The sequence below is a fragment of the Brachionichthys hirsutus genome, chromosome 6 (assembly GCF_040956055.1).
Source record: "Brachionichthys hirsutus isolate HB-005 chromosome 6, CSIRO-AGI_Bhir_v1, whole genome shotgun sequence".
Classification (NCBI taxonomy): domain Eukaryota; kingdom Metazoa; phylum Chordata; class Actinopteri; order Lophiiformes; family Brachionichthyidae; genus Brachionichthys; species Brachionichthys hirsutus.
In genome coordinates, this window is record NC_090902.1 from 934429 (window position 1) to 945095 (window position 10667).

The 10667-nt window shown below is 54.8% G+C and overlaps 1 protein-coding gene across 1 annotated transcript; it reads right to left on the reverse strand.

Annotated features, from left to right (window-relative positions):
- Positions 1 to 364: 364 nt before the first annotated feature.
- On the reverse strand, positions 365 to 9723 carry canx (calnexin). The gene is made up of 15 exons (XM_068740185.1): positions 9694 to 9723; positions 5569 to 5796; positions 5404 to 5477; positions 4350 to 4408; positions 4089 to 4230; positions 3912 to 3993; positions 3551 to 3743; positions 3281 to 3470; positions 3067 to 3180; positions 2843 to 2999; positions 2551 to 2766; positions 2228 to 2347; positions 1304 to 1421; positions 1154 to 1233; positions 365 to 1076 (listed from the first exon to the last, which is right to left on the reverse strand). The coding sequence occupies exons 2-15, from the start codon at positions 5791 to 5793 to the stop codon at positions 1017 to 1019; spliced, it is 1830 nt and encodes a 609-aa protein (XP_068596286.1). The 5' UTR covers positions 5794 to 5796; positions 9694 to 9723; the 3' UTR covers positions 365 to 1016.
- Between the last annotated feature and the right edge of the window lie 944 nt (positions 9724 to 10667).

The following is a 10667-nucleotide window of genomic DNA, read 5'->3' on the forward strand; positions in this document are numbered from 1 at the left end:
ATGGACAGATAGCGAAAGAAACAGAAAACATCTGGAAGCAACGATTGGAATCACAGTTTTACAGCTGAAATGTTCTCAGGGGAGGAGTCAGGGTCAAGAGAACGGGGACACGATCCACTCCTAAACGCGTTAGGCGTGAAACGAACGCCGTGGGGGTCGGCTCGGTCCGACAAGAGCCGCCTCGTCTTCAAGCACCGGCTCCTCATCCTGAACCACGTTAGTTCAATCCAGTGACCTCTGACCCTCCCCACCGCCACTGGGACAAGAGCACCCAGTGGAAATATAGACGGGGGGGGGGGGGGGGGGGGGGGGGCTCTGAAAGGTTCTAGAGGTGCAAACATGGCACAAGAAAATGAAAGCTGGAGTGTTTCTCTGTGCAATGTTAAAGTATTAGCATGTTGCTAGCTGCTAACTATTCTACGAAGCCTAGGAAGGCTAACTGTTAGCAGCCCACTGCTGTTAATGAGCTGCTCAGTAGCCAATCAGGAGCATCGATAGTTTGTTGGTCGTCTGACAAAGGGAGAGGGAAAGCTAATCACAATTATTGGCTGGCGTTTGTTAGCCCGTTAGACGACCTCAGGAACAACCCGTCGGGTGTCGACAGCCAAACATCCGTCCCTCATGAGATCAATTAGGAAGCCCCTGAGCGCTAATTAGCACAGTGTCGGCAGGACGGGGCGCTAGCTAGCTTTAGCGAAACGCTGGGCTGCGCGCTTTGGGCGGGGCGGGGCGGGGCGGGGCGGTCCCGGCGGTCCGAAGCTGTTCAGCTGCCGTTACGGAATGACGCGGGACGTTCTACTTCATCTCATTCAAAAACATAATTCCTTTCAATCATGATAACTCAACCCTGTTCACGCTGGAATCATCGTCGGGCGGCCATCTTGGAGGTCTTGTTCGTCTTCACTGCTTCCAACGGGTTCCCATTTTGGCCTCATCGCCTCAGAGCAGAGGAGCAGAAGAAGAATTGGAGGGGGGGGGGGGGGGGGGGGTCGAGGCCAGGGCTGTGGAACCAGACATCAGTCCTTTCTGACCCTCCTGTTCCTGGGAGATCTCCGAAGAACGTCGTCTTCCAACTTCTACAGAGGGGAGATCGCTCGCGTCAGGGCAGCTCGCCGGAGGCGGGGCTTGCATTCGCTGATGTTGTTGGACTCACCTCGTCAGCCGTCGCCTCATTCTCTGCCTCCTCTTCCTCCTTCTCTGCTTCCTCTTCCTCTTCCTCCTTCTCTTCTGCAGCTGAAGAGGAAAACAAAGATGCATCAGTGAGAGCGACAGTGAGAGACGGCGGCGCCGACGGCGTACTGACCAGGATTCTTGGCCGCCTCTTCGGCCCGCTCTTCCTCCACCTCTTCCTCTTCCTTCACGTCCGGCTGGGCTTCATCCGTCTTCTTGTACTCTGCGGCCGGCGTCGCTGGAGTCTTCTTCTGCACATCAAACACAGGAACGGTTCAGATCACCGCTGCAGGCGTTGAGAATGTTTGTTTGATGTGATTTAAACCTCCGCACAAATCTTTATTTTGTTCTTCCACTTGAATGATGAGTAAACATTCCTTTTCTTTTCCCGTTGGTCTTCTCAGATATTCCTCCCTCCAGTCCCGGCGTGTAAACTCCACAACGCTTCCACCAGCGAACTAAAAGCCCGGCGCCGGCTCCAATTTGCCCTCCATCGGGCAGAAGCATCGATAATCTGGGGCTAAAGCATTTAGTCTCTGCTGGGTAAGTTCATTTGAGAGGGCAGCTCAGAACCCAGACCATCAGCGGCGCCATCTCCAGAGGCATCTTCGGAATACGTTTTTACACGCGCAGCGATTCGCCGAGGGAGTGATTCAAACAGGAAGTCCAGTTTGAAGCCACGGCGCGAGCGGACGGTCCCATCGGGCCGTTGGGAACGGAAGGAGCAGAGCCCCCGTTACGATACAGGAGTTCACCGTCACCAATTTATACCGACGACAACAACAGACGCACTCAGACTGCCGTGGAAACCACAACGCCACAGACAAAGCTACACAACTGGCTACGCTAACGGAGTGACAGTCACCGGGGCCGGGGCGGCGGCGGCGGCGAGCCGGCTTGGACGTCCGGCTTCGTTCAACTCTTCCTGCAAGCTGGTGAGATTCAGCCGAGCCTGAGCTGACCCTGACCTCTGTGGACAGTCACACACGCACACACACACACACATCAGGGGGCGCCACTGCACCGCCGCTCATCCGACCCCCAGCAGGTGCGTTACCTTGCCGGTGCAGCAGAAGATGAAGATGAGGATGAGGGGCAGAGCCACAGTGAGGACGTAGACCACCCAGAGCCACGGGCGCTCCTCCGCAGCGTTCAGCATCTGCGTCGCCAGGCCGGGCTGCAAAGACGCAACGCGTTAGAGCAGAAGAGACACGTAGCACGTAGCACGTAGCATGTAGCACGTAGCACGTAGCACGTAGCACGGCAGGCAAACTGCCCTTCACGCGTTTGCCATCTCCGCGGCGTCCCTGAATGCAGCATCCCGGAGAGAAACAGACTTATTGTTGGACAACGCCCCCCCCCCCCCCGAACTGAACTCACATCGGCGGCCCCCTCGGCAGCCTTCTTCAGACCCCAGCCGTCAGCGGCCCAGCGGTCGGCGGCGTTGCGGTCGTTGGTGATGAAGAAGTTGTCGAAGAAGATGTCGGAGGTCATGGACCACAGCTCCAGGCCCAAAGCGCCGAACGGCGTCATCCGGAAGGGCTGCAGGTCCTCGAAGAACGCCGGGTTGGGGATCTTCCTCGGCTTCCAGACCCCCTGAGAGCAGAAGCGTTCACTCGGGGCCCTTCAACACAGCCGACCAGCCACATGTGGGCGGGGTTTACCAGCTCACCTGGTAGTTGGGGTTGTCAATCATTGGAGATTTCCACTTGCCCTTGTAGTTTGGGTTGTCAATGATTGGTCGGTTCCAGGTTCCGCAGCCAGGCGCCGCCTCGCAGGCGGGGTTCGGGACCTGCGGCGCCTCCCATTCGCCGTCCATGTCCTCATCCCTGATAAACAGAGGCCGTTTCAGATTGGGGGGGGGTCAGGTACGTGCGAACGAACGCACGGACTCACCAGTCTTCGGGCTTGATGGCGTCGGGGTCTCCGATGTACTCCGGCTCGTCATCCAGCCAGCCGTCGGGCTTCAGCGCGTCTTCATCGGGAACCTGGGCGGGCGCGTCCTCATCCCTGCGGGGGGGGGGGGGGGAGAGACATCCAGGAAGATGAACGACCGAAACGCAGAGGACTGACCCGCAGGTTTCCATGGCAACCGGCTGTGGGGACCGACCAGTCTTCAGGCTTGGAGGCCGCGGGGTCCTGGATCTTGGGCCTCTCGTCCCAGTCCTCCGGCTTCTGGTCGTCGGGGTCCTCGATCTCAGCGGGGGGGTTGATGGGGGGCGTCATGTCGGACAGCAGGCTGCCGCTGTTCACCACCGTCTGGTCGACCAGGATCTCAAAGGTGTTGTCGGGGTTCACCACTGGAGGGCAGGAGCGCAGGTGATGTCACGCCGTGCGCCCGGAGGGGGGCGGCGCCCGCGCCCGCGCCCACGCGTCTTACCCAGCGTGTACAGGTGCGTCTTCTTGTCCGTGTAGTACGTCCTCAGGTCCGCGTCGGGCTTCTTGGCGTGCTTCTCTTCGTACTCGCCCGTCTTGGGGTTCTTGTGTCGGAAGATGAAGTGCAGCTTGTAGTCCTCGCCACATTTGTCGGGTCCGAACATGATCGTGTACGGCGTCTTATCCACGAACTGGTCCTGACGGGGAGGGAGACACACCAGGTGCGTTCGATCACAGCTCCATCACGAGCTAGCGTCCCGCCGCTCGTCCGATTAGCACAGGACGGACAAGCCACACCCCAATGACATCATCAAGCAAGTGCGTTAATCCGGCCTATAGGGGGCGTGTGTGCGAGTCAGACTGACCAGGTCGAGGTCCGCGGTCTGAGACAGCAGCTTGACGTAGGCGCCGCCGCAGTCGATGCCCAACTGGAAGTTCACCTCGTACCTGAGAACAGAGACGACGGCGGTGAAGCCTGAACGCCGCCGGGAACGCCGTCGGGAACGCCGAGGAGGACGCCGTGTTCAGCCCGGAGTTCTTACTGCATGATGAGAGGCTTGGTGTCGAAGGTGAAAGGTCGCAGCAGCTGGGCGGAGATGGCGTGATGCTTGGCGCGGGACTTCAGGACCAGACCTTTGTCTCCAGGCAGCGCGCTGTCCTTCATCTCCTCCACCGCCCACTTACCTGTTCAGAACGGCAACGCCGTCAAGCCATTAGCGTCACAGGAGGGACGGCGGCCACGAGACTCCACCCGCCAACCTGGTTGCCAGGGCGACGCCATCTCGACTTAAATCTGAACTCACCATCGTATTTTGAGATGTCCTCGTCGGTATCCTCCTTCTTGGCGCTCGACACCACCCAGCTGGAGCGGAAAGGAGACGCGTTAAAGCGCGCCGCCGAGAAACGGCGACTCGGCAGAACGGAAAGGAGACGCGTTAAAGCGCGCCGCCGAGAAACGGCGACTCGGTTAGAACGGAAAGGAGACGCGTTAAAGCGCGCCGCCGAGAAACGGCGACTCGGCAGAACGGAAAGGAGACGCGTTAAAGCGCGCCGCCGAGAAACGGCGACTCGGCAGAACGGAAAGGAGACGCGTTAAAGCGCGCCGCCGAGAAACGGCGACTCGGCAGAACGGAAAGGAGACGCGTTAAAGCGCGCCGCCGAGAAACGGCGACTCGGTTAGAACGGAAAGGAGACGCGTTAAAGCGCGCCGCCGAGAAACGGCGACTCGGCAGAGCGGAAAGGAGACGCGTTAAAGCGCGCCGCCGAGAAACGGCGACTCGGCAGAGCGGAAAGGAGACGCGTTAAAGCGCGCCGCCGAGAAACGGCGACTCGGCAGAGCGGAAAGGAGACGCGTTAAAGCGCGCCGCCGAGAAACGGCGACTCGGCAGAGCGGAAAGGAGACGCGTTAAAGCGCGCCGCCGAGAAACGGCGACTCGGCAGAGCGGAAAGGAGACGCGTTAAAGCGCGCCGCCGAGAAACGGCGACTCGGCAGAACGGAAAGGAGACGCGTTAAAGCGCGCCGCGGAGAAACGGCGACTCGGCAGAACGGAAAGGAGACGCGTTAAAGCACGCCGCCGAGAAACGGCGACTCGGTTAGAACGGAAAGGAGACGCGTTAAAGCGCGCCGCCGAGAAACGGCGACTCGGTTAGAACGGAAAGGAGACGCGTTAAAGCGCGCCGCCGAGAAACGGCGACTCGGCAGAACCGAAGTTCAACGACGGAAACTGGATCCGAGTCACTTCGGTGGAGCAGGAGATGCTACACGTGGACTAAAACATCTTTGATAACATTTCTGTGGTCTAAAGAGGCACTTGGTTCATCTCACAGGGAACGACCATATATGGGCGGTGTGCTTACCCATCCAACGTCTCCCGATCAAACGATTCGGCGATGAAATGTTCCCCCATCGGCTCTGGAGCCTTGTAGGTCACCTGGAGACAGAGCGTGAACGATGGTTCCGTTCCGTCCAGCCCGGTCGATGCTCACGCCACAAAACGAGCCAACCGGCTGCCGGCGTCTCACCTTTGGTACAGGGGGAGTCTTGGGAGGAGGTGGAGCCTCGTCCTGCATCTCCCCCTCTGGCTCCTCCTCCTCCTCCGTACCAGCCAGACCCAGATCCAGCTCGTCCTCAATGTCCATGTCGTCCCCCAGGTAGTCGTCGAGTTCTTGAGCCCGAGAGACGGGGATCAAGCCGAGGCAGAGGAGGCCTCCCGCCAGAAGAACAAACAAGCCGAGCCTCTGATCCATGGTCTGCAGAGAGGAAGAGGAGGAGGAAGGACAGGGCGAGGTTTGTTTTCACTCTCAGCTGCTCTTCACATGTTTTCGGGCTAAAATGATCGTTTATTCTCACGCCGCTGATCCGGAGTCAGAATAACGGGAAAATGGCGTCAATTCAGAATCAGAATTCACCCTTCAGATTTCTTCACCTTCAAAGGCAACATTCCCATCACGAGGAAGGAATAACCACAAACGTATTGATCGGTCAGCCCTTTCGGGATTTGCATTGATATTGATCTTCTCACATCAAACGCTGACTGGGCTTTAACGCGAGCAGCACCTCCACCCGGCCCGCCCACCGGGAGAACCCGCCCGACGCCACGTCCAACGAGCAGCACCTCCACCCGGCCCGCCCACCGGGAGAACCCGCCCGACGCCGCGTCCAACGAGCAGCACCTCCATCCGGCCCGCCCACCGGGAGAACCCGCCCGACGCCGCGTCCAACGAGCAGCACCTCCACCCGGCCCGCCCACCGGGAGAACCCGCCCGACGCCGCGTCCAACGAGCAGCACCTCCATCCGGCCCGCCCACCGGGAGAACCCGCCCGACGCCGCGTCCAACGAGCAGCACCTCCACCCGGCCCGCCCACCGGGAGAACCCGCCCGACGCCGCGTCCAACGAGCAGCACCTCCATCCGGCCCGCCCGACGCCGCGTCCAACGAGCAGCACCTCCACCCGGCCCGCCCACCGGGAGAACCCGCCCGACGCCGCGTCCAACGAGCAGCACCTCCATCCGGCCCGCCCACCGGGAGAACCCGCCCGACGCCGCGTCCAACGAGCAGCACCTCCATCCGGCCCGCCCACCGGGAGAACCCGCCCGACGCCGCGTCCAACGAGCAGCACCTCCACCCGGCCCGCCCACCGGGAGAACCCGCCCGACGCCGCGTCCAACGAGCAGCAGCTCAGAGCTTCGGGCGCTCGCCGGGGATTCGCCGATGAACCGCCGCACTTCCACGTCAACACAAGCGTTGTGTCGCGCCCATTCGGTGACAAACGCACAAACAAGCGGCCCCCACGGGACGCCCAACCCAAATAGTTCACTTCAGTGAGATTAGGCCCCGCGGGATTACAGCAGCCCCACACACACACACACACACACACACGCACCTAAAGGCTAGAGAGGCAGAACGAGGAAGGACTCCTGAAGAGTCAGCTGAAGGTCATGTGATCACGTTATTTGATGAGTTTTTGTTGACGTGGATCCAGAGTTTCCTTTCTATGAAGCACATTTTGATAAATGTCTCAATTAATCCAAAACGTATACATTTAGGATTAAAATGTAACGGCCATTTAATTCTGTAAAATTATTTTTTTAATGCAATTAAATGCATCGGGGTTTAATTTTAACAGTCGTCTACGCTGCGTCTCATTTATTACGCAGGGAAGCTAAATAAATACAATCATCCAACACTTCTCTCATCAATTATATTAGTGAAAGTAATGAGTCGCCATGGTGACAGGACGATTCCGGCTACAGCAGCAGCTGATTCCAGTTGTTTACGGGAATACGATGTCTATGGGGAATGGGGATGCCCCCCCCCCCCCCCCTGCCAGAAACACAGGATGTGGACAGAGCTACTGTGATGCAGCCAATCAGAGGGCTGCTTAGAAACCGTCTTTCTCTGATGGACCATCATCACATGCAGCTCTGGGTACGAAACACACTTTAGTGCACTAATCGTAAACGTAGCGCACGTGGAGACCTCTCATCTCAATGATCCATCATTGTGATCGTTGAACGATCTATACGCACGAACGCAGGCGGATAAACGTGTTCACCTGCTAATCAGATTAACCGAAAGCCTCTGCAAATCGCGTGTGTGTGTGTGACCACCACCAGCACTAGCTGTTAGCTTAGCATCGGGGCGTGTGGGTGGTGTCATTTCCTAATGCGAGGACTAGTTCGTTCTATGGCCTCTGATTGGCTGACGGCAGTAAAACCAGCTGAACTCGCTCTTTTGGACTGGAGGTCCAGCTGGTTAATCTGTAATTAGGATCAGTCCATCCTGCAGGACACCGCCTCACAACCAGACCGGCTTCTACCGGTCCTCAGAAAGGGACTCAAACCAAAATACTCCAATAGAATAAGAAAAGGTTTCATTATAGAGCGTCACTTCAGCCTGATCCGTCTCCCAGGGCGACGAAGACAAACTTAAACCTCATCATATCACTTAAATAATCTACTCGGATTGCGCGCGAGTCGACCTTTAACCGGCAGCATCAGCCAACGAGGCAAACAGACGGGACGGTTAGCGTTTCATCAAGGAGAACGAGCGGCCGTTTCTCAACCGCCAGTCCGTCTCCATCTGTGCCCGAGCCACTTGGAACAAAGTTTATTTTAAAAGCTCGCTTTCCAAATCAAATGCTCGCGTAGATGCTTTAAAATCTCGCCTTTCTGAATGGCGTGGGAAGAATTCTGGGGTGAAGACGATCCTGGAATCGTTAACATTTTCAAGCCCGTTGCAGCAAACAGCAGTCTGGCATCGGAACGGACGAGAACTCAACATCCAGTTTCCACCTAAAGGACTTGTGATCAGGGGAGGGGCCAGTTTTACACCCTTCCCCTAATCCCGAGAGAAACCAGCCCACCGAGCCAGACGGAATGTTTTTCCTGACAAACGGGATGCCATCTCGATTCCATGCAGCCTCCGTGAACATGAGCCGGGATCGGAGTTTAACGGGCAGTAAAAAAAGACTTTTGTATTTACGACGCACTTCACAAATCAACGGAGGTCATCAATCAATAGAAAAACTACAAATGAATATGGAAACTGAAGAGAACGCAACGATGACACAGAGTCGGTGCTCGTATGAATACGCGACGCACCAGTTCAACCAGTCTGACCAGGTAGCGGCGTAAATGAGGTAGAAAATAAAGTCGCCGTTTGAGAGCATTTTACCAACCAAACAGCATCTCATTGCTCTGTAATCACGTTGTTTTACATTAAGCAGTAAAAAGGAAATTGAAAACAATGCCATTTTACAAAAGGCAGGAACAGGACGGAACTTTTTACGACCGAAACTCGAGGTGAGACTTTATGAATATTTATTTTGCCATTTTTATGTGAATAATTAATTATGTTCTAATTGACAGGATGTAAATAATGATTACTTACAGCTCCACACGTTTACATCCTCAGAGATAAGATTCTAAAATGTCTGAAAACAATTTATCATTTTAAATAAAGTTTTCTTGAAGGCTCTCTTGCAAGAGATCTGTCATGCCGAAGCTTCTCGTAGCTAGCCACACAGACTAGCATACCAAGCTACCGACGTAAACGCATTATTTCACTCGCTCTCCACGGTCGTTCTTATTCATTACTTCCTCTTAACATTTCAAATTTCATTTACATTCACTGGCGATTCATTACTCTCGTCAAAATGAGCAATCCTCGGAGCAACCCCTCGATCACGAGCACGGTGGAGACAGCTAGCTTAGCTTAGCTTAGCTTAGCTTAGCTACTGCTAACGAACCAACTGTCAGTGAGGGAGCAGAGCCAAAAAAAAAGACCTTCCGAGATACCGCCATGTAACATTTGACAAAAGCAGACGGGACTCATCCGGACAGCCGTATACTCATTTGCTTTGCGTCGTTTTTCTATTTCCTGCACGAGTAAATTAAACGACATTAAAGGCCGGCGGAGGCTAACTAGCTAGCTAGCTGAATTCACCTGTGGTTAATTAGCACAAGTTAGCCATTCAGGATAAAGCTAATGACATGCTGGAGATACGGAGATCCATATTTTTACACCTTAGAAATGGGAATATCTGAAGAAGACTTCGTCCCTACATCGTTACATGTCAGAACACATTACAACGTCACAGTCTGCCCGGTAAAAACGACATTTAACGGACTCATCCGACCCTCACCTCCAGCTCGCCGATGTAACCGCCTGGGAACTACTGAGGAGAGTCACGTGGGACACCGGACAGCAAAAATCCACCTTCCCTTCACGCTGATTGGATGTCTGGAACGAATATTCGAGATTTCCTGCCGATTGTCAAGAGGTGATTGGCCAAATGACTGTTTGCTCAAACAGACAGGTCCCGCCTCCCAGCGCCGAACCTCGTGGACAGCAATGATTGGTCCAGAAAGTGGGAGGCGTGTGTTTTGATTGGCTGAAATGTGTCGGATGAAAAGGTTTGAGTTGGCGCATCTTAAATACATGGAAAACTATTAAAGACATGAAATACTATGAATGTGATTATATGAAGCGTTATAAAGGCAAAGTTATGGATCTATTTGTGACGTTTTCTGAGCTAATAAATTCTGAATTGATTGTTTTTGAAGAGCATGAGCCAGAATAATTGCTTGACCTTGGCGGGGGAATGCGCCCTTCTGAGTGCCCTTCTCATTTTATCAATGCATTTTTAATTACGGTAAAATGGTCACATATTACGAAAACATTCACTTTTATCTTTCGTCAACCAATTTACCAATGTAAATGTAATCTCAATACAGCTAATTATAATCATTAATACTTTTATTCAACCGTTATTTCCTATTTTAGCAGCGTACTGTTTCACTGGAAAGTCGCCGTGTCACCTGAGACAATCCAATCCAATCCACAAAGGCACCCAGGGTTGGACAGATATTGATCGTCTTGACACGCTCCGTCGATGGGATTGCCTTCCATCAGAATGCAGTTCACACACAGTCAGATGGAGACATTTAACTCCACTGACATGCTACTGGCTTTACTCGGGCCAACGCACTCATCTTCAAGTTTGCTTGGACAGTTTGTTGTTGTAAGAAAATTAAAACTTGTACTATGATCCTGAAACGCCACATTTCCCACTGCTGTCCTCACTGAGCACAGGTGAATGACGGGCACCTGTCATTT

What these genes read in the sequence shown, in the direction of transcription:
- canx (XM_068740185.1), bottom strand. Translation starts at nt 5,793, where the DNA reads ATGGATCAGAGGCTCGGCTTGTTTGTTCTTCTGGCGGGAGGCCTCCTC. An exon ending in AGACCGCGGACCTCGACCTG is followed by an intron (nt 3,744 to 3,911) that starts GTCAGTCTGACT and finishes CCTCCCCGTCAG; the next exon opens with GACCAGTTCGTGGATAAGAC. An exon ending in TTGACAACCCCAACTACCAG is followed by an intron (nt 2,767 to 2,842) that starts GTGAGCTGGTAA and finishes TTCTGCTCTCAG; the next exon opens with GGGGTCTGGAAGCCGAGGAA.